At 35.5% G+C, this 27691-nt stretch overlaps 1 protein-coding gene across 2 annotated transcripts in view; it reads left to right on the plus strand.

Moving 5' to 3' along the window:
• Positions 1 to 20367, plus strand: part of CCDC90B (coiled-coil domain containing 90B) — a 64563-nt gene extending 44196 nt beyond the window's left edge. The window contains exons 4-9 of one of the 2 annotated variants that reach the window (XM_077113422.1): positions 13897 to 13998; positions 14571 to 14612; positions 14705 to 14776; positions 14878 to 14931; positions 16183 to 16297; positions 19902 to 20367. In XM_077113422.1, the coding sequence (XP_076969537.1) occupies positions 13897 to 13998; positions 14571 to 14612; positions 14705 to 14776; positions 14878 to 14931; positions 16183 to 16297; positions 19902 to 19957 (441 nt within the window). In that variant the 3' untranslated portion in view covers positions 19958 to 20367. The remainder of the gene's footprint in view (positions 1 to 13896; positions 13999 to 14570; positions 14613 to 14704; positions 14777 to 14877; positions 14932 to 16182; positions 16298 to 19901) is intronic. The other variant, XM_077113423.1, reaches the window with a different exon arrangement.
• The last annotated feature ends 7324 nt before the right edge of the window (positions 20368 to 27691 follow it).

Genomic DNA, 27691 nt, shown 5'->3' on the forward strand with positions numbered 1-27691 from the left:
TGCACTGTTTGTCTTTTTGTATGGTTTATTTTTGTGACTTATTTCACTCAACTTGATGTCTTCAGTGTTCATTGTGTTGTGGCATGCATCAGAACTTCATTTCTTTTTACAGATGAATAATATTCCACTGTGTATATCTGTTCATATTCTGATGAACATTTGGGTTGCTTCCACCTTTTGGCTATTGCAAATAACACTACTATGAATATTTATGTAAAAATAATCTGTCCTAGTCCCTACCTTTTAATTCTTTTAGATGTATACTAAAAAGTGGAATTGCCAGGTCTTGTGGTAGTTCTATACTTAGCTTTCTGAAGAACTGCTAAACTTAACGTACTTGGCATGCAAATATCAATTTGCCATAGATCTATGGATGTATTTCAGACGACTCAATTCTGTTCCATTGACCTATAAGTCTACGTTTATAGCAGTGCCACTCTATAAATGGTTTTGGTTTTGTTTTCCTTTATTTAATTTTTTTAAAATTAAAGGTTTATAAAAAAGTCAGGCAGAAAGTATCAGATTCCCAAAGGACACTTCCCCCAATACACACACAATAAGTTTTCCTTATAATTAACATTTTACATTGATGTGATGCCTTTTTACATTTGATGAACAATATTATTATACTGTTAACTATAGTCCATGATCTATATTTGGGTTCATTCTTTGTGTTGTAAAGTTCTATGTAAAGTTTCTTTGTTTCTCTATATTGTGTTAATTCTGTGACCTAAAATTTCCCATTTTAACAACTTTCAAATACACAGTTCGGTGGTGTCCAGGCATACCTCAGAAATACTGTAGGTTTGACTCCATATGCCTACAATATAGCAAATACCACAGTAAAGCAAGTCACGGAAATTTTTTGGTTTCCCAGTGCGTAGAAAGGTTACGTTTACACTATACTGTAGTCTTTTAAGTGTGCAAAAGCATTATATATTTAAAACAATGTATACACCTGTTCTAGTTTGCTAGCTGCTGGAATGCAATATGCCAGAAACGGAATGGCTTTTAAAAAGGGGAATTTAATGAGTTGCTAGTTTATACTTCTAAGGCCGAGAAAATGTCCCAATTAAAACAAGTCTAAAGAAATGTCCAATCAAAGGCATCTAGGGAAAGATACCTTGGTTCAAGAAGGCTGATGAAGTTCAGGGTTTCTCTCTCAAGTGAGAAGGCACATGGCGAACACAGTCAGGGCTTCTCTCTGAGCTGGAAGGGCACATGGTGAACACGGCATCATCTGCTAGCTTTTTCTCCTGGCTTCCTATTTCATGAAGCTCCCCAGGAGGCGTCTTCCTTCTTCATCTCCAACGGTCACTGGTTGTTGGACTCTCTGTTTTGTGGTGCTGCAGCATTCTCTGCTCTCTCTGAATCTCTCATTCTCCAAAATGTTTCCTCTTTTATAGGACTTCAGAAACTAATCAAGGCCCACTCAAATGGGTGGAGACATGTCATCCCCTAATCCAGTTTAACAACCATTCTTAAGTAAATCACATCAACCAGGGAGATGATCTCATTACAGTTTCAAATATACAATATTGAATAGGGATTATTCTACCTTTAAGAAATGGGATTTATATTAAAACATGGCTTTTCTTAGGGGGCATACTTCCTTTCAAACCAGCACAACACCATAAGATATTTTATTGATAAAAATATGTTAACCATTATCTAAGGCTTCAGTGAATCATTCTTTTTACCTTGTTGTTGATCTGCTGACTCATCAGGGTGGTGCTGAAGGTTGGGGTGGCTAAGGCAATTTCTTAAAATAAGACAACAGTGTAGGCTGCAGCATTGACTCTTCCTTTCATGAAAGATTTCTCTGTAGCATACAGTGTTATTCAGTAGCATTTTACCCATGGTAGAATTACTTTCAAAGTTGAAGTCAGTACTCTCAAACTTTGTCACAGACTAATCAACTAAGTTAATATAATATTCCAAATCCTCTGTTGTCATTTCAACAGTATTCCCTGCATCTTCACCAGGAGTAGATTTGATCTCCAAAAGCCACTTCTTTACTCACCCAGAAGTAACTCCTCATCTAATAAATTTGATCATGAGATCGCAGCGATCTCTCATATGTTCAGGTTTCAGTTCTAATTCTGATTTTCTTGCTCTCTTCCCCATATCTGCACTTACTTCCTACACTGGAGTATTGAACCCCTAAATTCACCCAATGAGAATTGGAATCACCTTCCAAATTCCTGTGAATGTTAATATTTTGACTTCCTATGAATGATCTCAATGGCATCTAGCATGTGAATTGTTCCCAGAAGTTTCCCATTTTACTTTGCCCAGATCTGTCTGACAACTTGCTATCTATGGCAGCAAATGCCTTGGGAAATTTATTTCTTAATAAGACTTGAAAGATGACATTACTCCTTGATTATTGGGTTACAGAATGGATATTGTTAGCAGGCATGTGCTTAGGCCATTTATATATCTTCTTTGGAAAAAAGCTGTTTATTTTGCCCCTTTTTAAAATTGGTTTGTTTCTTGCTGTTATGTTGTCTGGGTTTTTATATATCTGGATGTTAAACCCTTATCAGATAACATGGTTTTGAAATATTTTCTCCCATTGTGTAGATTGTCTTTTTCATTCTTTCTTTTTTATTATTATTATTATTATTTTATAGTATAACATATACAAAGCAAAAAAATAAAAAAGCAATACTTTTCAAAGTGCTGTTCAACAAGTAGTTACAGGACAGATCCCAGAATCTGTCATGGGCTACCATACCATCCTCTCAGATTTTCCTTCTGGCTGCTCCAGAATATAGGAGGCCAGAAGGCTTAAATATTTTTTTATCATGACAATCAGGTTTTTTTCCATCTTTTTTGGTGAAAAATGACATATATACAAAAAAGCAATGAATTTCAAAGCATAGCACCACAATTAGTTGTAAAACATATTTCAGAGTTTGACATGGGTTACAGTTCCACAATTTTAGGTTCTTCTAGCTGTTGTAAGATATTAGAGACTAAAAAAGATATCAAATTAATGATTCAGCATTCATATTTATTTGTTAAATCCTACCTTCAGTGTATAACTCCATCCAAATATCACCTTTGATCTTTCCATCCCTCTCTTTGGGGGTGTTTGGGCTGTCGCCCTTCTAACTTTTTCATATTGGGAGGGTCTGTCACTAATACGGGGTAGGGAAATGTAACTATCTGATGTTCTGGAGAGGCAGGGCCCTTTAGGTTTCAGGACTTATCTGTACCAGGGAACCATCTGGAGGTTGTAGGTCTCTGGGAAGTTACTCTAGTGCATGGAAACCTTGTGGAATCTTATATATTGCCCTAGGTGTTCTTTAGGATTGGGTGGAATGGTCTTGGGTGGAGTTTGGCAGGTTATGATAAGTAGCAAGGTTTAACTGAAGCTTGCTTAAGAGCAACCTCCAAAGTGTCCCCTCAACTCTATTTGAATTCTCTGCCACTGTTACTTTATTAGTTACATTTCTTTTACCCCTTTTGGTCAGGATGGAATTGTTGATCCCATGGTGCCAGGTCCAGATTCATCCCTGGGAGTCATCTCCCATATTGCCAGGGAGATTTTCACCCTGGATGTCACGTCCATAGGGGAGAAGGCAGTGATTTCACTTGCAGAGTTTGGCTTAGAGAGAGTGAGGCCACATTTGAGCAACAAAAGAGGTCCTCCAGAAGTAACTCTTAGGCATACCTGTAGGTAGTCTAAGCTTCCCCGCTACCTATGTAAACTTCACAAGAGTAAGCCACAGGATAGAGGGCATGGCCTATTGATTTGGGTGTCCCTAAAGTTTGACACAGTATCAGGGGATTCCCTGATAGTAAGATTTAATAGTTCCATATTCTTTCTCCCATCCCTCAAGGGACTTTGCCAACACTGTTTGATTCTCTGCTTAATACACTATAGGAAGTTTTCAAGTATTACAATAATCTATACAGGATTAAAGGACCTCTTTCTTATTATGGACTCCTTGTGTTTCAGTTGTTCAAATGAGCTGTACAGATAGGTTGAGTTAGATTATGTACTAAAAGAAAATTTCAGTTCCACACCAAATAAACCTTTCTTCCTTCAGTCTAAGAGTATGTACAGTTCTAAAATATAGACACTGTCTTCCTTACCCCTGTGTTCTGAATTACTTTAACCCCAACCAAATCGTCTTCATTCTTATCTGTAAATATCAGGTTTTATACATATGTATATATAAACAGCCTCTCAAAATCCAAAAATAATTATCACCTCTCCGGACTTAATGTGTCTGCTCTAAAAACTTACAATGTTGTTGCTTTCAGCTTTTCTGGGTATATACCAAGTAGTTCTATTGCTGGGTCATAGGGCAACTCAATGTTTAGTTTCCTAAGGAACTGCCGAACAGTCCTCCATAGTGGTTGCATCCTTATACATTCCCACCAGCAGTGCATAAGTTTCTCCACATCCTCTCCAACATTTATAGTTTCCTGTTTAATAGCAACCATTTTTATAGGTGTGAGGTGGTATCTCATTGTAGTCTTCATCTGCATTTCCCTTTTAGCGAATGGAAATAAGCATCTCTTCATGTGCTTTTGAGCCATCTGTATTTGCTCTTCAGAAAAAATGCTTATTCATTATCTTTAGCCCATTTGATAATTGAGTTGTTCATTCTTTTGTTGAGTTGTATGATTTCTTTGTATATACAGGATATCAAATCTTTGTCCAAATATTTTCTCCCATTGAGTTGGCTGCCTCTTCACCCTTTTGACAAAGTCTTCTGAGGTGCAGAAGCATTTGATTCTGAGGAGTTCCCATTTATCTATTTTTTCTTTTGTTGCTTGTGCTTTGGATGTAACGTTCAGGAAGCTCCCTCCTATTACTAGGTCTTGAAGATGTTTCCCTACATTTTCTTCTAGAAGCTTTATGGTGCTAGTTCCTACATTTAGCTGTTTGATCCACTTGGAGTTAATTTTTGTGTAGGGTATAAGTAGGGGTTCTCTTTCATTTTCTTGGCTATTGATATCCAGTTCTTCTATACCCAATTATCAAAAAGACTATTTTGTCCCAGTTCAGGGGATTTGGGGACCTTGTCAAAAATCAGTTGACCATAGATTTGGTGGTCTATTTCTGCACTCTCAATTCGACTCCATTGGTCAATACTTCTTTCTTTGCGCCAGTACCATGTTCTTTTGACTACTGTGGCTTTATAATAGGTTTTAAATTCAGGGAGTGTTCATTCTCCCACTTTGTTCTTTTTTAGGATGCTTTTAGCTATTCAGGGTCTCTTTCCCTTCCAGTTGAATTTGGTACATAACTTTTCCAAGTCTTCAAAGTAGGTTGTTGGAATTTTGATTGGTACTGTGTTGAATCTGTAGATCAATTTGGGTAAAACTGACATCTTAACTATATTTAGCCTTCCTTTCCGTGACCAGGGAATGTCTTTCCACCTATTTAGATCTCCTTTGATTTCTTTTAGCGATGTTATATAGTCTTCGGTGTACAAGTCCTTTCCGTCCCTAGTTAAGTTCATTCCTAAGTACTTGATTCTTTAAGTTATTTTGAATGGAAGTTTTTCCCTGACTGACTTCTCAGGTAGGTCATTACTTATGAATAGAAACATTAATGATCTTTGCACATTCATATTATATCCAGCCACCTTGCTAAATCTGTTTATTAGCTCACGTAACTTTGATGTAGATTTCTCAGGATCTTCCAAGATCTTCCAAGTACAGTATCATGTCATCTGCAAATAATGAGAGTTTACTTCTTCCTTTCCAATTTGGATGCCTTTTATTTCTTTGTCCTGCCTGGTTGCTCTAAATTGTTGACTAATAGTGATGACAGTGGGCATCTTTGTCTTGTACCTGATCTTAGGGGGAAAGCTTTCAGTCTCTCTCCATTGAGTACAATGCTGGCTATCTGTTTTTCATATATTCCCTTTATAATATTGAGGTAGTTCCTTTGATTCCTATCTTCTGGAGTGTTTTTATCAGAAAAGAATGTTGAATTTTGTCGAATGCTTTTTCAGCATCAGTTGAGATGATCATGTGATTTTTCCCTTTCAATTTGTTAATGTGCTGTATTACATTAATTCATTTTCTTTTGTTGAAGCATTCTTGCATTCCTGATCCACTTGGTGGTGGTGTATAATTCTTTTAATGTGTTGTTGGATTTGATTTGCTAATATTTTGTTGAGAATTTTAACATTTATGTTCATTAGGTAAATTGGCCTGTAGTTTTCCTTTCTTACAGAGCATGTTTACCTGATTTTGGTATTAAAATGATACTAGCTTCATAAAGTGAGTTAGGTAGAGTCCCTTTTTCCTCAATTTTTTTGAGAAGTTGAGCAGGATTGGTTATTAGTTCTTTCTAGAACATTTGATTAAGTTCCCCCTTTGAAGCCATCTGGCCCTGGGCTTTTCTTTGTAGGAAGATTTTTGATGACTGACTGAATCTCTTTACTTGTGATTGGTTTGTTGAGATTGACTGAATCTCTTTTCTTGAGATTGGTTTGTTGAGATCTTCTATTTCTTCCTGAGTCAGTGTACCTTGTTTGTGTGTTTCCAAGAAGTAGTCCATTTCATCTAAGTTGTCTAGTTTGTTGGCATATAGTTGTTCATTGTATCCTTGATTTCTTTTATTCCTTCAGGGTCTGTGGTTTCGCACCCCTTCCCATTTCTGATTTTGTTTATTTGCATCCTGTCTCTTTTTTTGATTTGTCAGTCTTGCTAGTGGTCTATCAATTTGATCAAAAAGCCAACTTTTGGTTTTATTGATTCTTTCTATTGTTCTTTTTTCTCCCATTCATTTATCTCTGCTTTAATCTTTGTTATTTCTCTTCTGTTTGCTTTGGGGTTAGTTTGCTGTTTTTTCTCAGGTTCCTCAAGGTGTGCTGTTAAGTCCTCGGTTATTGCTCTTTCTTGCTATTTCTTTTTTTAATAAGGCATTTAGAGCAGTAAATTTCCCTCTCAGCACAGCCTTCGCCACATTCCATAAGGTCTGATAAGTTGTATTCTCATTTACATTTGTCTCCAGATAGCTATTGATTTCTCTAGCAGTTTCTTCTTTGACCCACAAGAGTGTGTTATTTAATCTGCATATATTTGTGAATGTTTTCGTTCTTTGGTGGTTTTTGAGATCCAGCTTCATCTCGTTGTGATCAGAGAAAGTGCTTTGAATAATTTCAGTGTTTTTTAATTTATAAAGACCTGTTTTGTGCCCCAGCATATGCTCTATCCTGGAGAATGTTCCATGAGCACTAGAGAAGAATGTATTTCCTGGTGTTTTAGGGTATAATGACCTATATATATGTCTGTTAGGTCTAATTCATTTATCAAGTTATTTAACTTCTCTGTTTCCTTGTTGATCTTTTATCTGGTTCTTCTATCTATAGAGGAGAGTGGTGTTTTGAAGTCTCTTACTATTATTGTTGAAATATCTCACTCCATTCAGCTTTGCCAACGTCTATCTCATGTACTTTGGAGCTCCTTGATTGGGAGCATAAACATTTATGATTGTTATATGTTCTTGGTGAATTGACCCTTTAATTAGTATACAGTGTCCTTGTCTCTTATGATGTCTTTATATTTAAAGTCTATTTTGTCTGATATTAGTATAGCTACTCCTGCTTTCTTTTGGTTACAGCTTGCGTGGAAAATCTTTTTCCAGCCTTTCACTTTCAATCTATTTGTATCCTTGTGTCTAAGATGAGTCTCTTGTAAGTTGCATATAGCTGGATGTATTTCTTAAATATTTCTTAAACTATTCTGCCAATCTGAATCTTTTAATTGCTAAGTTTAGTCCGTTAACATTCAGAGTTATTACTGAAAAGGTGTTTCTTGATTCCACTATCTTATCTTTTTTATTTTATTTGTCAGATCTGTATATTCTTTTTTCTCTTTCTCTCTTTCTCCTTTAAATTACCCTTACTGGTACTCTTCAATTTTATGCCCTCCTCCAGACCTCTCTCTCCTACCTTTTTTTTTCAGACAGCAGAACTCCTTTTAGTATTTCTTGTAGGGCCAGTCTCTTGTTGATACATTCTTTCAGGACTTCTTTGTCTATGAACACTAATCTCTCCCTCAGTTTTGAAGGACAGTTTGGCTGGATACAGAATTCTTGGCTGGAAGTTTTTCTCTCTCAGGATCTTGAGTATATCATACCACTGCCTTCTCGCCTCCAGGGTGCTAGTTGAGTAGTCTGAACTCAGTCTTATTTGATTTCCCTTGTATGTAGTAGATTGTTTTTCTCTTGGTGTTTTTAGAATTTTCTGCTTCTCTTCAACATTTGATAGACGGATTATGTGTCTTGGGGAAGACCTCTTTGGATTTATTCTGTTTGGTGTTTGTTGAGCTTCTTTGACTTGTGTATTTATGTCCTTTATGAGCATTGGGAAGTTTTCCCCCATTATATCCTCAGTTACTCTTCCTAGCCCCTTTACTGCTCTCTTCTTCTGGGACACCACTGATTCATGTTTGTGCACCTTGTTTTATCTATCATTTCCCTGCGATCCAATTCCAATTTTTCCATTTTTTTTGCCATTTGCTGTTTTGAGAGTTCGAAGTCAGTTACCCTGCCCTCTATATCACTTATTCTTTCTTCTGTCTCTTCAAATCTGGTGTTGTGTGTCTCTAGTATGTTTTTCATTTGGTCAACAGAGTCTTTAATCTATGTGATAGCCACTATTTTTCTATTAATTCTTTCAAATTCCTCTTCATGCTCTTCTCCTGTCTTCTTGATCTCCTTTAGGTCATTTGCCATCCCATTTATTAAGTAGAAGTAAATGAACATCTTTTATTAGTTGTTCCATCATCTGTGTCTCCTCTGGTGTTTTAATTTGGTTGTTAGGCAGAGCTTTATCTGTGTGAACTATTATGCTTAGTGATCTTCTTTTGTTTTCGTCACATGGAAATATCTTGACTGATTTACTTTGGGAGATCATTTCTTTCAGTAGTGTAAGGCTTTGTGTTTGTGGAATGGATGTGCAGCAGGGAGCAGGTACGGGGTGGGGCATGTTTCAGGGTAGGTATAGGCGCAGGTTGGGGATGTTACATTGGTGCTTGTGAGTGTGGGTGCCCAGCGGCCAGGGAGGATGTAGCTGTGTGGGTGCACTGGTCTAGGGCCTGGGATTCTTTGTGCTCATGCATAGATCTGTGGCAGTAGGTTGGTGTTATGCCTTCTGGCATTATGCCTCCATTTGTTGAGGCAGGTGTGACCCGGCAGCGCAGGTCAGCACTTTCTCAGAGCTGAGAAGTGTGACTGAGGGCCGTGCACATGCACTGCCATAAACTGAGGTTCCCAGAGTTGAAGGATGTGATTGGGGGTCCTTGCACATTCACGGGTCTGATGCTCAGAGCTCAGGGCAGGGTGAGGCTATGCAACATTGTGGTTGGAAGTTGGGGTAGCCTGTTTGTGGAGGTTAGCAACTGTAGCCTTTATGTGCTGGCAACAGCCTACAGGGAACAGGGAGGGGGAGGTATTGATCGGGAGGGGTACCAGGAGAGTTGGTTTGGGCTGCACTTGGGTGGGGGTGTGAGGTGGGTACATGGGTTCGGGGCTGGGGGATGGAGGTGCTTGGAGTGCGGGAAATGGGAGCAGGTGACAGGGTTCAGGTGTGTGGGGTTTGGGCTGAGTCGTGGGTCATGGGGCTGCGCTGGTGATGGTAGCACATTCAAACAGTAAGTAAGCCTGGCTTACTTTCTAGTCCCCGCTCCCATCCATGCACTTCCGCGGGCTCCATGCCTCTGTGCCAGGCTCCAACTTTCTGTTTCTCAGTTCCTCGGCTTCTGCAACCAGGGCTGCCCTGTGTGGTGCAGCAGGCTCTCCCAGGTCAGTTGCACTCTTGAATCGCTGTCTCAGTTACCCTCCCATCCCTTCTCTAATACTTCCCTGGAGCAGGCTGAATTCAACTTACTCTATTTGGCTATCTTCCCAGAAGTTTTCTTTTTCATTCTGGATAAAGTTCTTTGCATAAAATGTTTTAAATTTTGGTTATAGATTTTTCTTTTATTTGCTCTTTATTTTGGTATAAAATCTAAGAAGCCATTCCCTAACACAGTGTCCTGAAGTTTCTCTTTTCTTGTTGGTGTTTTATAGTTTTAGTTCTGATATTTAGGTTGTTGATCCCTTTTGTGTTCATTTCTGTATATGGTGTGAGGTACAGGTCCACTTTCATTCTTGTGCATATGGCTACCCAGTTTTCCCAGCATCATTTTTTGAAGATAGTATTCTTTCCCAATTGAATGGACTTGGTATCCTTGTCAAAAATCTCTTGGCCAAGCTAGAAGTAAAAACCTAAAATTGTGGAACTGTAACACATGCCAAACTCTGAAATCTGTTCTACAACTAATTGTTGTGCTATGCTTTGAAATTCATTGATTTATATATATATGTTATTTTTCACAAAAAAAGAAAATAAATGTCTGGAAACACAAAGCAGTGGTTATGAGACTACTGATCCTGACCTCCCATTCATTTTGTGGTTGTGCCGTCTTCCAATCATCAAGCTTTTTCTTCTAAAACTAATCACCTAATCTGTGAATCAATGAGATCACTGACCATTCATTATTTTCCCAATAGGACTGAAAACTCTACCCAAAGAAAATTGTGTAAGTAGGTCCACAGCAGCTTTATTCATAATAACTAGAAAATGCTAATGGCAGAGGTATCCATCAATGAAAAGTTAATGAACATATCGTGGCATGTTTATAAAATATTATATTATGCACCACTTAAAAAGTTAAATGTACTGATACATCTAGTTATATGGAGGAATCACAAACCATTTATTTGAATTTGAAAAATGTGTTTTGAACAAAAGAGTGACCACTGCATGATGTAATTTATATAAATGTTTAGAACAGCAAAAATGAACATAAATTAAAATCAAAGAAAATACAAAAAAAAAATAAATCAAGTGGCCACATTGTTGAAGAACACACAACTATGTGATGATCTTGTGAGCCATTGATTGTATAATATGGTTGGACTGATGTGTGTGGATATTTCTCGAAAATACTTTTTTTAATGTAGAGAAAATAGCAAAATAAACGCACATATGCCCATAGTCTAGAATCAGACATTAAGAAGTTGCCATATTTGCTTCATCAGTCTCCATATACCTACCTTTTTTACTCATTTTTAACATGTAAACTATAGTTATTTTGCATGGTCCATGAAAGAGGTGTCAGATTACCCAAAAGGGTGAATTTTACTTATGGATAAACTCTCCTTAAAATTAAACACTATAATAATTGATCTATACTCCAAGTCCAAAATCTTGTGAAAGCTAACATTCCAGCAATTAAACGTTTATAAATAAAAAAAAAAAATCAATTGGCCAAAGATGTGGGGATTTCTGAATCTCTGTTTGATTTCATTAGTCTAAATATCTGTCTGTGTACTAGTACCACTCTGTTTTGATTACTGTGGCTTTGGTAAGTTTTAAAATTGGGAAGTCTGAGATCTCTAATTTTGTTCTTCCTTTGCAATACTTATTTACCTGTTTATATCTTTGTAATTTCATATGAATTTAAAAATAGGTTTTTCCATTTCTGCAAAAATGGCTGCTGGGATTTTGATAGGTATTGCATAAAATCTGAGGATCACTTTGTGTGGTACTGATATCTTAATAAGATTAAGTTTTATTATTCAAGAATATGAAATGTCTCACCATTTATTTAGATCTTCTTTAATTTCTTTCACCAGTGTTTTGTAGTCTTCAATGTACAGGTCCTTTGCCTTCTTATTTAAGTTTATTCCCAGGTGTTTCATTCTTTTAGGAGTTTTTCTGAGTGGTATTACATTTTTAATTTCCATTTCAGAATATCCTGTGGTAGTATATAGAAACCCAACTGATTTTTGCATGTTAATCTTGTAGCCTGCAATTTTGCTGAATTGGCTTATTCTAGTTTTGTGTGGATTCTTTGGAATTTTTTCTGTAGAACAGATCACGTTATCTGCATATAGAGGTAATTTTGCTTCCTCCTTTCCAGTTTGGATACCTTCTATTTCTTTTTCTTGCATAACTGCTCTGACAAGAACTTCAAATAAATTTGAAATGCAGTGGTGAAAGTGTGCATCCTTGTTCCTGACTTCAGTGGGGGACTCTTTCAGTCTGTCACTATTGAGTATGATGTTAACTGTGGGTAGCTTCCCCTATATGCCTTTAATCATGCTGAAGACGTTCCTTTCTATTCCTATTTTTCTGAGGGTTTTTATTGGGTGTTGGATTTGTCAAATGCCTTTTCTGCATAGGTTGGGGCGGTCACGTTTTTTCCTCTTCATTCTATTAATACGATGTATTTGATTGATGTTCTTATGTTATGTTGAAGTACGTTTGAATTCCTGGGATAAATCCCTTTTGGTCATGGTGTATAATTCCTTTAATGTGCTGTTGGATTCAATTTGCTAGTATTTGAGGATTTTTGCATATATAGTCATAAGGGAAAGTGGTCTGTAGTTTTCTTTTCTTGTGGTACCTCTATATGGCTTTGGTATTACGGTGATTCTGGCCTCATAGAACAAGTTAGGAAAAGTTCTCTTCTCTCCTGTTTTTGGAAAAATTTGACAAGATTTGGCATTCATTCTTTTTTGAATGTTTAATACAATTCATCAGTGAAACTATCTGTTCTGGGCTTTTCCTGTTGGGCGAGTTTTGATGATTCAGTCTCTTTACTTGTTATTGGTCTGTTGAGATTTTCTGTTTCTTCTTGAGACAGTTTAGGTAACTGGTACATTTCTAGGCATTTTTCCATTTCCTCTAGGTTATGTAATTTGTTGGTATATGAGTTTTCATAGCGTTCTCTTATAATTCTTTTAATTTCTACAAGATCGATGGTAGTGTCTCCCTTTTCAATTTGGATTTTAGTGATTTGCCTCTTCTCTCTTTTTCTAGCTAAAAGTTTCTCAATTTCATTGACCTTTTCAAAGAACCAACTGTTTTTCTTTTGTAATACAATATCATTGACATATATTCACAGACCATACAATCCATCTAAAGCATACAATCAATGACTTATAGTATCGTCACATAATAGTGCCATTTATCACCACAATCAATTTTAGAACATTTTCATTATTCCAGAAAGGGAAAAAAAGGAAACCTCAAAACATTTCATATTCCTATTTTTGACCCCCCACTCCCAGCATTGGTGTGGTACCTTTGTTACTGTTATGAAAGAATATTAAAATATAACTGTAACTCCTTGTAATAGATTCATACATAGTTCTAGTTCATGGAGGAAATTTTTAATATTTGTACTGTTAACCATAGCTATCATCCACCACAAGATTGTGTTATACAGTCTAGTGTTTAAATCTCTGGCTTTCCTTCTGGTGACAGATATGACAGAACTTCCCTCTGCCAACCACATCCACACACAGTTTAGCACTGTTAATTATACTTACAATAATGTGAAACCATCACTTCTATCCATTTTTACTCATTGAAATTCAACCTAGTTTAAAAATCTGCACATCTTAAGTAACCACTCCCCATTCTGTAGCTTCAGTCTCCTGGTAACCTATATTTAGATTCTATGTCTTTGAGTGCACATAATTAGTTCACTGCCATTAATTAGTAATGCCAGTGAATTATAAATTGAAAAATTGTTAAAATGGTAAATCTTACATATATAGTCAGTTAAGAAACAAACAGAACATCGTTTATTGAGGAACTCTCAGGGCTGAGCATGTGACTGAGGTTCCTCCCAAAAAAAAGACCGAAAATTTATTTCTCTTCACTAGGAAATGCTTTTTCTTCTTCAGATCTCACGTTCCTTTTCAGTTTGGCATTCCAGATATTATATAGGCTATTTATGTTTTGTTGTTTTTACTTTATTATACCTGTAGAATTGTAACAAATTATTTTAATATGGAAACAATTCTGTAAAGTGATCGCATCCCATAGATCGCTTAGTTATTTTTATTTTTATTTCTAGGAAATAACAGTACAGCAGCTAATGGCTCATTTGGATTCCATCAGAAAAGACATGGTCATCCTTGAGAAAAGTGAATTTGCAAATCTGAGAGCAGAGAATGAGGTGATACAAGTTTTAAATTATTTCTAATTAAGTAGCTGATCTCACACATATCCTATTTTTAGTAAGACTAAACAGTAGTTTTTCATGTTTATTATAAGTTCTTAAAATATTCTGCATACCTAATCTTCTTATATGTAAATCTGAATTTCTCACATACTAAAAAGTTATACTGTGAATATAAAATTCCCATAAAAGGGAAGATTATTGAGCATTGTATAAATTTCTAGTATACCTCATGATTTATTGTTCTTACAGCAGAAAGTAATATGGCATTTTCCAGCTACTTATCTGTCAGAATTTTAAGTTACACTATACAACTAGGATAAATTTTTCTTAATTTAGAAAAATCAATATTTTTAAGCAGAATTTCATACTATAAAACAAATATATTTTCAATTTTTTGTAAGTTTTTTCCTGACTATGATGGTCTATTGGTTCTTTTTTGTGTTTTTTTCCTTTATGAAATTATTTTTTAGAAATCCATTGGTTGTCCAAATTTTGCTAATTTAGGGCTTCAGGATTTCTGAAATGATCTAATTTAATGCTAATTGCATATGCTCTTTCTTATCTAGAAAATGAAAACTGAATTAAACCAAATTAAACAGCAGCTGATGGTAAGTGAAATTTTTCCTACCGCATATTTTATTAATTTCAGAAAAAAAATTTCATGGAGATCACTTTTTAATATTTTTTACTTTCTTTAAAGCATGATACCAGTCGAATTAGAGCAGATAATAAATTGGATATCAACCTAGAAAGGAGCAGAGTAACAGATATGGTAAAATGCTTTTATTTTAATTGTACTTTCTTGATTACTTATTCCTTTTAAGTTCTATTAGTTTTTTTATTTTAACCTACTGCTTACCTCATATCCTTTAGTTTACCGATCAAGAAAAGAAACTTATGGAAACAATCACAGAGTTTACAAAAAAAGTAAGCTAAAAAAATGTTTTTTACAGCTCCTTTGCCTTGTATAAAAGCTTTGATGTTTAAAACCTAGTTCTGTAGACTCCATGATATTCTCATAATTATTATACTTTCAGTGAAGCTGCCACCAGTGAATGGTAGTACCTGAGCATTATGATCTCTGAGTGAGAACCATTCACATAATATATATATATTTATAAAAGTGAGTGCCTGGGTTCAATTAAATAATTATCTTAAAATTTTTAAAAATTGTAAATATTTATCAAGTGCTTATTATGTGCCAGATACTGTTTTACATACTTAATCCAGTAAATTATCACACTTAATCTTCACATCAGCCTCTGTGAAGCGGGCACTATTTTTTCCATTTTACCAGTTTGGAAAAGGAGGCACGGGGCAAAGGTCAAGGTCACACAGTAAGTAAGTAGTGGAGCTAGAACCTAGGGTCTAAACCCCATGCTGGTAACTATTGCTTACCTTCTCAGTAATCCTAAATTTAATCATTACTTAATCTCTCTGGCTTGAATAAAATCCAGCTTTGTGACCCAGCAAAGTCTTTTTCTTAAAAGTTAAAGCCGTTTGGTTTACAATCTAACAAAAGAGACGTCATTTTCTTGCACATAATTTAATACAAGGAAAGGTTCTGTTTGCCCTTCTAAGGATCCTGGTCTGTAATCATTGCTTGCCAAATAAAGGGGATGAAAATCAGCAATTTCTGAGCTCTTGGTGCCATTTTATCTCTCCTCTCTAACCTTTGAACCCTCTACACGTAGCATTGTAGAGGGTTCATTGACCCATGAGATATTTTTATTTCTGTCAGTTCCTGTAGTATTAATGCTGGTTCATATTATAAATCTGTTTGATTTTTTTCTTTTGCAGAATAGATTTAAAGTTTTAATTATAATATCCTAAGAACTTTAAAGTGATATAGCTCTACAACTAAAACGTTTCTTTCTCAGTTTATCCTCTTTTATATTTAGGTCACAAATATAAGGCTTTTAGTCTACCTTCAGTAAATAGTTACCCTACAAAATGGTCTCCAAATATCAAAGTGTTTTGTCCGTTTGTAGTGTTCATTTAATGTTATATTTTTTGCCATTGTGTTTTTAGTATGTTTCTCCAATTAAGACTTTTATAATACAAAATTAGCCTTCAAGTGAGGGTTTCTGATAAAACTTTTTTGTTTGTAACACATAGAGACAAAATTCCATTGTCCTACTTATTTCCATTGTCTTAACTTGTTCTTAATTATTACAGGATACCCAAACCAAAAGTGTTATTTCAGAAACCAGTCATAAAATTGACACTGAAATCGCTTCCTTAAAAACACTGATGGAGTCTAACAGACTTGAGACAATTCGTTATCTGGCAGGTAAGCAAGGCTATGCTTCAGAAAAAGGAACCACTGTCATTTAATTTTTGGACCTGTTAGCACCTACCTCCCAATGTAAAATGACAAGTACAGAAGAAAAAAAGAGGAGCTCTTTTTTTCTCGCTTGGTCCCCTCCAATACTTAAAGAAGATTCCAATCTTAGAATACAAGTTTAGCAGGCAACTTCTTAATAAAGAAAAGCATAGGATGTCAAAGAAAAATAAAAGTGCCAAATGATGCAAGGATAAACTGAATGTTTTCAGAATGGAAGAAAACTATTTAATTCTCTTCCATAAAGATTTAGGTGGGCCTTGAGAGAAAGATCATTAAAGTAGATATTAAAAACCATAGCAAGCAGGGGAAGGAAAAAATAACCTCCTATCTTGAATCCAGTTGACTGAGCAGAGATACTTGTAACATAATTAGCTCCTCAAGTACCATATGACCTGACCCAATTAAAGGGGCCCAAAGGAGTTAAGAATGTTCTGTATAATTCCAAAGCAATATAATAAAAAGGAAAACTTTCAAAATCCCCTCCCCATATGTATTTACTAGTAATAGTATATATATTTTTTCTAGGCATTTTTTTCTGTTTATAAACATTACATATACTTTTAAAAAAAAGATTAGAGTAAGTTTTGATTCTGTAGTCTACTTTACACTTTTCCTAAATTCAATCAAATGTTTTAATATCTTTTGACATCAATACATATAATATAGATATCTTTTTTTACTAGAAAGCATATTCCATTGTATGAAAATGCCATTATTGATCTGTTGATGGATATTCTGCTTCCAGTTCTTCATTGCTGCACCAAACAGTCATATATGTGTATATGACTGGGGAATTCACACACAGACACATACACCTTTATTCTATATAATAAATTCCTATATGCATTTAAAATTTTGATACATATTAATTGCTGTCCAAAAAGATTCTTTTAATTCATACCATCAGTGGTTTTTTGGGTGGCAGTACTGGTGAACAGAATGGAACTGGCGTTCAGCTGGTACATATCCTTTTCTAGTTAACTTTTTTTTTTTAAATATTGGACTTTTTCTGTTTAAGATTCATTAGAACAAAAGATGCTAAGGCCAATAAGTTTTGAAAGCCCCTCCTCAAGCAAATCTCCCAGACTGGAGAATTTCAATCGTAATGCTCAGGGAAATTTGAAAGTAGCCCCAATTTGGAGACCTGTCTCCACCTTCAAAATAGATCTGAAAGCAGTCTAAATTAGGAAGAGCTTCAGCTTTCACAGTACTTAATAAAGAATAGAAATAATTTTTACCTTCAGATTGAAGATGGTGATGGTCTTCATAGAGCTTTCATTCATGAGATATATCAAAGCAGACTCTATTAGAATAGAAGTTAGTGGCAGTCACAAAGGAGATTAACAAGTCATTGTTTAGAGAAATAACCTTTCCTTTTTCCACTGAGGATTTTTAACCGACACTACTTGAAGGTGTTCTTTCTCCTTTCCTACCCTTCTCCAAATATGTGTTACTGTTTCTGTTACTGGTAAACCTTCTAGGAAACTTGATGCTACATTCCCATGAGTTGTGAAATTAAGTCTCGAATACCTGAAAAGTTACCAGTAATGTAATAATACCCCACTTATCTGAGATTCACATATGAATTCAATTATGAGCATAAAGGTAGAAAAAAATGTGGATAAAAGCCCCCATTTAGCTATCAGTCCCAACATTAAAGAGCTTACAATATCCCTTGAGGAGAAACGCTTATTAAAATCATAATCAGTTTGTTTACCCAGTCTCTCAGCATGTATCAGAGAGGACTGTCTTTAGTTTCAGGCATCATACATCTGATTTGAACTCGCTTAGAGATAGAAGAGAATTTGAGTACATGCTGAAATTATGCAAAGGCAGGTATGTCCAGGAGATAGTTGGAATCAGAACTTACTCCATATCTTGTCTCTGGATGTCTGCCTCATTTTTCACACCAACTTCCCACATGGGCTAGAAACATAGCCATCTGTAGCTCCTAAACATATATCATTCCAGTTTCACCAACAAAGGATGACCCCTTTCAATCCAAAAGTCCCAGAAAAGGAGTCTTAAGGGTCCAACTTGGATCAAATACCACCTTTTGACCCGGATCACTGTTGTCAGTGAGGAAAGAGCTGCAAGATTGTGCAGATACATAATAAAAACTAAGAGAGTGCTTAAGAGTGTTTACTTACCATGCACATGCTCTAATAAGGATTTTAAATATATGTAGGATGTCCCCTAGATAGGCCATAGAAGATAAACAGCAAATTTAAAAGCAACTTGGGATGGTTTCAAACTTAGCATAATGACAGCAGTGAGAAGCAATAGCTGACTGCAGAAATAAGAGAGAAACTTAAATGCAGTATCAGTTGTTGTTGTTCCTTTAATAAAAGAATGAAATATCTACCCTTCTTACTATAAACATTTATTTGGTAGTCCAAGACTTATTTAACAAAGCATATAAATTGCACTATGTGGCTCAAAAAAAAAAAAACAAATTAGATTGCATTCTTCAGGTGACATAGTACAAATCAGGATAACAAAATGGTATTTTTAAAAAAAGCTTAGATACATTTAAGCTTAAATCCTGGCTCTATCTGCTATCAGTATAAGAAACTCTGATAGTGTTACTCTTTCTCTTCAAATGCCCAGCTTCCCTCTGTATTTTAGAAAGACTTAATCTCATTTCCTAAAATTAAGGAAATGAATTTGTCATTAATCAAGTTTCAGTAAATCGTGGAATTAATGGAGTAATACATAATTAGATTTCTATATTATAATTAGGACAGCTTTAGTTTGAAAGGCTAATTTCTTGTGTCTTTAATCATAGAAGTTTGCCCTTCACTTCAGAGAGTCTCTATTTTAAAACTCCTTTCAAGGATATTTGGACAAATTAAGAGTCCAGGCAGACTCTAAAAGCATAACTCTGATTCAGCTTCTTAACACTAAGAGAACAGAAAGGTTTTCTATCCATAGGAAACAGCTGCTATTTTAACTATGAAAATCCCTGATTCTTTGTCTGCTTTTTCTTCATCACTGAGATTTTTTTGTTTTCATTTAAATTTCATTTTTTATTTGTAAACTTTACATAAATTAGAGAACGTACAAATGAGAGAAGTTATCTTTAAATATACTGAAAAGGCAATTAAAATTTTCTTCTCATGGTTGATATAGGTGTTTATTCTGTTCCTAAAAAATATATATATATATATTAACAGAGGTAAGAAAGATAGTCACTCACTTATGAAATGGGAAATTACAGTTTATAATTATTTAAAGTAGTCATTGTTAATAGTGCGAATGTTAATTATGATTTTAAATACTGTTTATAGATTCTACATCACATGCCATCTATATTTTAAATTTTCATCCATATTCTATTTAAAATACAGGAAGATTTTTAAGAAGAATCAGTATTACTTCTGCCTTTACACTTAGTTTAGTTTTCTAGGGAATGGAAGAGTAGAAGATTGGTTGGATTTCGTTTTTTATCTTTCTGTTCTTCATTTACATTGAAGATGACATTATTCTGCTTATCTCTGTAAAATAATCATGAATACATGACCTGTGACATTGTTTCTTCTTTTCACAGCTTCAGTGTTTACTTGCCTGGCAATAGCATTGGGATTTTATAGATTCTGGAAATAGCACCCAAACTACTATTTTATACTCCTACTGATGCTGCTGCTGACTTTTTAGAACACTGCACCAGAATAGATTTACTTTGAACACTGTCAACTGCAGAAGCACATATGGACTCAAAAGAAGTGTTTTACAATGAGATGATGTTTGTCTTTATTTTGTGGTATTAAAAGCTGCCATTCAGAACCTGATTAATTTGTGATTGAAGGATATATTGTCCTTATCTTTTCATAATTTATATAGACTTATTCAGTGAGTTTTACTACAGTTGCTTGAATGAATATGTAAATCATACAGTATTTCTTTATTGCTAACAAATTAAAAATTACTTCCAAAGGCTTATATTCATTCACCTTTCCTGACAACTGTTGCATGATTACATTTTCATATAAAATAAAAGGTTATTTAAAAGTGAATTCGATTTTTAAAGTGACTTACCAGAAATCCAGTCAACCAAGATTTCAGAGTGAGATGTTCCAGGATTCTGATCCCACATAGAATCTTTGGCCACCTAGCAGATTTTGGCAAAGCCAACTTTCTTAGAACTCCAAAAAATAGTTAAAAGGTTGCAGTAACTAGGTGAATGCCCAATCAATAAATATCAAAACATACAGAAACCTCATGCTGCCCTTGCTAGCTCTTTTCCACCCTTCTGGATCAGTTGTGTGGGTCCCTAATCATCCTGGTAATGGAGGGCACATAGTAACTGCTGTGCAGATACTGGGTGCATATATGTCTGTGGCAGTCTATCTGGTGACACGGACTGACCCAAGACACCTGTCTCTGACTGACTGTCCCAGAACTTGCCTTGCAGACAGTAGTAGTCTGCAGATTTAACTACTCCCTGTAAGAAACAATCACATCATAGGGATCTGGGGCAAAGAATTACCAGCTTTAAGATGTACAGCCAGGTACCTAGAACCAGGATTAATGACTTTTATGGGAAGAGCAGGCACTCAGATCCTTGTAAATAGGTAAATTCCCAAGGCTGAAAGCCTTGGGCTCTTCTTCAGGTTCACTGGTAGGATGATTAAACTTAGAAGGAGAGAACAAGCCAACACAGAGCCAATCTGCAAAGACTGTGAAAAGTGGTTTTTGCCTTGTTTGGTTTGTTTTGGTTAGCTTCTGGCATACAAGGAAATCTGCCATATCAATAGTTGGAAACAAACTTAAGGACCACATATCTAATGGACTAAATTGAGATAATATTAAAATATACACTGTGCAACAAAAATCTACAAGGCATACATACAAAAAATCAGGAAACATCTGGTCCAAAGGAACAAGATAAAATATCAGAAACCCCTCTGAGGAAGATCAGATTTTGGACAAACCAAAGACTTATTAAAAATAGTCTTACATATGCTAAGAAAGCTAAAGAAAAACACGGACACACACACACACACACAAAAAAAGGATTTCAGAAAAAAATATAAGCAAAATAAGAATAAAGAGATAAAAACCGTAAAAAGGAATCAAACACTGGATCTGAAGACCACAAAAACTTAAATTTACAATTCCTAAGTGGGGTACAGTAGCAGGGGCAGTGCAGTAGCTGAGTGGAGCAGGCAGAAGCAAGAACCAGTTACCTTGAAGATAAAACTATCGAAATTGTATAGCCTGAGCAGAAAGAAAAAATAATTAAGAAAAAGCAAACAAAATCTAAGAAACCTGTGTGACACCATCAAGTACACCAATATATGCATTATGAGAGTCTCCAGAGGGAGAAGAGAAAGGAAAAGGTAGCTAGAAATTTACCAAATTCAAAGACATGCGTAAACACCTCCAAGAAGCCCAACGACCTCAAACAAGATAAGCTTGAAGAGATTCATGCCCACACTTTAAAATCCAACTATTGAATGCCAAAATCAAAGAATCTTGAAACTGCAAGAGAGAAGCAGCACATGTACAATGGAACCTCAATAAGAGTAAGCGCTGAATTCTTATCAAAAACTGGGGGCAAGAAGGCACTGGGATAACATATTTGAAGTGCTGAAAGGAAAAACTGCTAACCAGGAATTTTATATCTGATGAAAAAGTATCTTTCAAGAATAAGGGAAAGAGTGACATTCCCAGATAGGCAAAATCTAAGGAAGTTTGTAACCACTACACCTTTTCAACAAACAAGCCTATTCTTCAGATAGGAAAGGAAAATACTAAAACAGTAGATCAAAAGCAGCATAAATGAAAGATTGGCAGTAAAAGTAACTATATGGGTACTTATAAAATGCCATTATTGTTTTATTTTTAGTTTGTAACACCACTTTTTACTTCTTACAGGATCTAAAAGGCAAATGCATAAAAGTATTGACAAGTCTGTGGTTTTAGACACACTGTATAAAGAGGTAATTTGTGACAAGAACAGCATAAAGGTGGGTGACAAAGGAGTATAGGAGGGGCATATAATTAAACAAGGTTGTTACAGATTTAGGATATTAAAATTTGAACCAAGTAGTAACCACAAGTAAAATTATCTGAAAAATATACACGCAAAAGAAAATGAAAAGGGACTCAAAATGTTTCACTACAAGATATCAATTAAATACAAAATAGGCAGTGATGGAAGGAAATGAGGGACAAAACAAAGGTTTGAGATTTACAAAATTTGCAAATGACAAAACAAAGCCCTGCATCATGAGGAGTTACTTTAAATGTATGTGGATTAAACTCTTCAGTCAAAAGGCTGAGATTGGAAAAATGGATTAAAAAACATGACCCAACTATATGTGCTGCTGTCTTAGTTTGCCAGGCTGCTGTGACAAATATTACTCAAATTCCAGGGGCTCAGCTAAGGCCCTGATAGAGCTGCTTCTAGTCCTAGTCTCAAAGCATGCTGTTCTAGTTTGCTAGCTGCCGGAATGCAACATAACAGAGACGGATTGGCTTTACATAAAAGGGGATTTATTTTGTTAGTTCTTCAGAGGAAAGGCAGCTAACTTTCCACTGAGGTTCTTTCTTACGTGGGAAGGCATAGGATGGTCTCTGTTGGCCGAATTCTCTCCAGGCCTCAGGGTTCCAACAACTTTCCCCAGGGTGATTTCTTTCTGTATCTCCAAAGGCCTGGGCTGAGCTATAAGTGCTGAGATGAGGTATGCTGAGCTGCTTGGGCTGTGCTACATTGCGCTCTCTCACTTAAGTACCAGCCAATTAAGTCAAACATCATTCATTGCAGCAGGCACACTTCCTAGCTGACTGCGGATGTAATAAGCAACAGATGAGGTTCACATACCATTGGCTCATGTCTGCAGCAACAGAAGTAGATGCCTTCACCTGGCCAAGTTGACAACTGAATCGTATTAACTATCACACACACTATTCTGAATAGGTTAAGAATTTTCTAAACCATAGTTGCTGGTTCTCTGGTGCTTGAATTCAGTCCTCTGTTTATCACTTTATTTATCATTATAAATAACAAGAAGCCAGGGTGCACCTTTCACACTTAACTTGAGAAACTTGCTAACATTCCAAGTTCATCACTTACAAGTTCTGCATTTCTATCTGATGTCTTTCTATTTCCAATAACATAGAATTTCATTCTAAAGCCTCACTAGAAATACCTTTAATGTCCACATTTCTATGAGCTTTGTTTGAGACAAATTTTGTATTCTCTAAGATGACAGAAACTCTGACAGCTCTTATTTCTGAGCCCTCACCAGAAAAGCCTTTAATGTCCACATCTCTACTGATAGTTTCTTCAAAGCAATCTAAGCTTTTTTGGTGGGGGGGGGGGGGGGGGGGGGGGGCGGGAATGGGCAGGCACCAAGAATCAAACCCAGGTTTCCAACATGGCAGGCAAGAACTCTGCCCACCCCAATCTAAGCATTTTAAATCAAAACCCTGATGTTTGTTTTTTGCAGCTTCTACCGATTTCCTAATTCTAGTGCTGCTTACACATTTTTAGGTTTTGTAATAGCAGTACCCAAATTTCCAGTACCAAAACTGGTCTCAATTTGCCAGGATGTTATGACAAATACCAAACAACAGGTTGGCTGATACAGTATGAGTTTATTGCCTCATGGTTTTGAGGTTAGAAGTTCAAATCAAGGTAAGGCACTACAAAGTCTTCTGACACTAGCTGTGGGGTTCCTTGGCTTGTATTTCTGTCTCCTGTTACAAAGTGATCTCGCTCCCCTTGTGTCTGTTCTTCCTGTTTCTGTTGACATCAAACTTCTCCTATTTGACCTCTGACTTCTAGCTTCAGGTTTCTTCTCTATAAGGCCTCCATGATACAGATTAAGACCTACCCTAATTCTGTGGGCCACATCTTAATGAAAAATAACATTTTCAAAAGATCCTCTTTACACAAGTTTACACCCAGAGATACATGGATTAAGAACATGTTTTTCATAAGGATACATAATTCAACCTACTACAGGTGTTTACAAGAGATTCATCTTGAATTCAAAAACACAGTTGGTTGAAAGTGAAAGTATGGGAAAAATATATTCCATGCAAATAGCAAGTAAAAGAGACCAGGGTACCAATACTACTATCAAATAAAAGACTTTAAGACAAAAATAGTTAGGGACAAAGGACAATATATATTGAGAAATGATCAATTCAACAAGAAGATATAACAATTATAAATATACATGCAACTAACAGGCAAGACCAAAATATATGAAGCAAATATTGACAGATTTGAAGGGAGAAATGGGGTTTCTACATTAATAGTTGGAGATTTCCATACACCATTTTCAAAATTGGATAGAACATCTAGACAAAAGAACAAAGAAACAGAGAATTTCAACAATGCTATAAAACCAACTACACTAACAAATATATATATAAAACACTATTCTGCCAAACAGCAGAATATGCATTCTTCTCTAGTACACATCAATCATTCTCCAGAATAGACCATATATTAGGTCACAAAAAGTCTCAAAATTCAAAAATATGGAAATCATGTAATGTATCCTCTCCAACCATAAAGAAATAAAGATAGAGACCAATAACAGAGGGAGCACTGGAAAATTCACAAATATATGGCCATTAAATAACATACTCTTAAAAAACCAATGGGTCAAAGAAGAAATCACAAGGGAAATTAGGAAATATCTTGAGGCAAATGAAAGTTAAAGCACAACATAAGTAAAATCTATAGGATGCAATAAAGGCAGTGCTGTAGGGGAATTTATAGCTCTAAATGCTTACATTAAAAAAGAAGAAAGATCACAAAATTACAGACCTAATTTCAAAATGAGGATCTATAAAAAGAAGAGCAAACTAAATCCAAAGCAAGCAGAATTCTAATCCAAAGAAGGATTAGAGCAAAAATAAATAAAAAAGATGTACAAAACAAAAGAGGCTACCTTATTAACACCTTACAATGGTATGGAACATTTATTACAAATGATAAAAGCCCTTTTTGGGGGGGAAGGGGGATTAATTTTTCTTTATTAGCACAATTGTTCTGTAATAAATAAAAAAACAAGCACACACACAACTTCTCTAATAAAAAAAAAAAACAAGCACACACACACAAAAATAATAGATTCAGCAAAACCAAACGTTAGTTCTTTGAAATTAAAATGAACAATTTTTTAGGGAGAATGAAAAGGAAAAAAGGAGGGAAGGTACAAATAACTTAAAATCAGAAATGAAAAAAGGGGGATATTACTGAACCCACAGAAATAAAAATGATTATAAGAGGATACTATGAACCACTGTACACCAAAAAATTAGAAAACCTAGATGATAGACAAATTCCTAGAAATACACAAACAGCCTATACCAACTTGAGAAGAAATAGAAGATCTCAACAGGACAATAACAAGTAAAGAGATTGAATCAGTAATGAAAAACCTCCTAACAAAGAAAAGCCCAGGACCAGATTCACTGGTGAATTTTACCAAACATTCAAATAAGAATTAACACCAATCCTTAAACTCTTTCAGAAAGCTGAAGAGGAGGGAATATTTACTAACACAATCTGTGAGGCCAGCATCATTCATTCAAATACCAAAGCCAAATAAAATCATCACAAGAAAACAAACAGACAACTATCTATTAGGAATACAGGTGCAAATTCTTCAACAAAATTATTTAACAAAATACCAACAAATAGAATTTGTTAGATTACTTTGGATTATTGGTGGCCTTATAAAGCCAAACTGGAAGTCACAGCAGTGAGAAAGCAAAGGTCATTGCCATGTGATAAGAGGCAGAGAGATGCAAGCTAAGGAACCCATGAGAGGCAGAGTACCACCTTGCTTTGATTACTGTAGCTTTGTAGAAAGTTTCGAAATTGGGCTTTTTGAGTTAGGGCTAACTCTGGTTCAGTTCACAACACTTGAATGAAAACTAATTTCTATTTACAATGGGTTCACACCCACAGGGATGCAGATGCAGTTTAAGCATATGTGTTTGTTGAGGTACATAATTCAACCTACCACATGTACTAAATTTTTTTTTAAATACAAAAAGTGTGGAACTGGCAGACATATAAACCAAAGGAGTGGAACTAACAGACTAGAAATACAACCATATATCTATGGCCAATTAATCTTTGACAAGGATGCCAAGTATCTTCAAACGAGAAAGAATAGTCTCTTCAACAAATAGTATTAGGAAACTGGATATCTACATGTGAAAGAATGAAAGTGTACCCTTACCTCATACCAAATACAAAAATTAAAAACTATAAAAGTATATGATAACATAAAGAAACATCTTCAGGACTTTGTTATTAGGCAACAGATTCTTAGACTTTACACCAAAAGCATGAGCAACAAAAGAAAAAACAGATAAATTGTACTTCATGAAAATGAAAATTTTTTGTGCATCAAAGAACATTAGCATGAAAGTGCAAACCTACAAAATAGAGTCATATGTGAAAGCCATATATTTGATAAGGGTTTAATATCCAGAATATACAAAGAATGCCTACAACTCAACAACAAAAAGACAAACAACCCCCATTAAAAAATGGGTAAAGGATTTGAAAAGACATTTCTCAAAAAAAAAAAAAAATACAGATGCCCAATAAGCATAGGAAATTTAGTACATGTGGTAGGTTGAATTATGTACCTCAACAAACACATATGCTTAAACTGCATCTGCATCCCTGTGGGTGTGAACCCATTGTAAATAGAACATTAGGAGAAATTAGTTTTCATTAAAGTGTTGTGAACTGAACCAGAGTTAGCCCTAACTCAAAATTTATACTGAGCCATTAGGGAAATGCAAATCAAAACCCCTGATACTGTGTCAAACATTAGGGACACCCAAATCAATAGGCCAAGCCCTTGATCTTGAAGCTTACTCTTGTGAAGCTTATGTATGTACTGGAAAAGCTTAGCCTACTTATAGGTATGCCTAAGAGTTACTAATGGAGGACCTCTTTTGTTGTTGCTCAGATGTGGCCTTACTCTCTTTAAGCCCAACTCTGCAAGATAAATCATTGCCCAATCCCCTACATCGGACATGACAACCAACAGTGAAAGTCTCCCTGGTGGCATGGGAGATGACTCTCAGGGACCCTGGCACCATGGGACCAACAATTCCACCCGGACCAAAAGGGGAAAAGAGTGTAACTAATAAAGTATCAGTGGCTGGGAGAGTTCAAATAGAGTTGAGAGGCTACTCTGGAGGTCACTCTTACTTATGCAAGCTTCAGTTAGACATTGCTACCTATCATAATTTGCCAAACCCCAACAAAACCATTCCAGCCAATCCTAAAGAACACCTAGGGCAATATGTAAGATTCCACAAAGGTTCCATGCACTAGGGTAGCTT

The sequence above is a fragment of the Tamandua tetradactyla genome, chromosome 8 (assembly GCF_023851605.1).
Source record: "Tamandua tetradactyla isolate mTamTet1 chromosome 8, mTamTet1.pri, whole genome shotgun sequence".
Taxonomy (NCBI): Eukaryota; Metazoa; Chordata; class Mammalia; order Pilosa; family Myrmecophagidae; genus Tamandua; species Tamandua tetradactyla.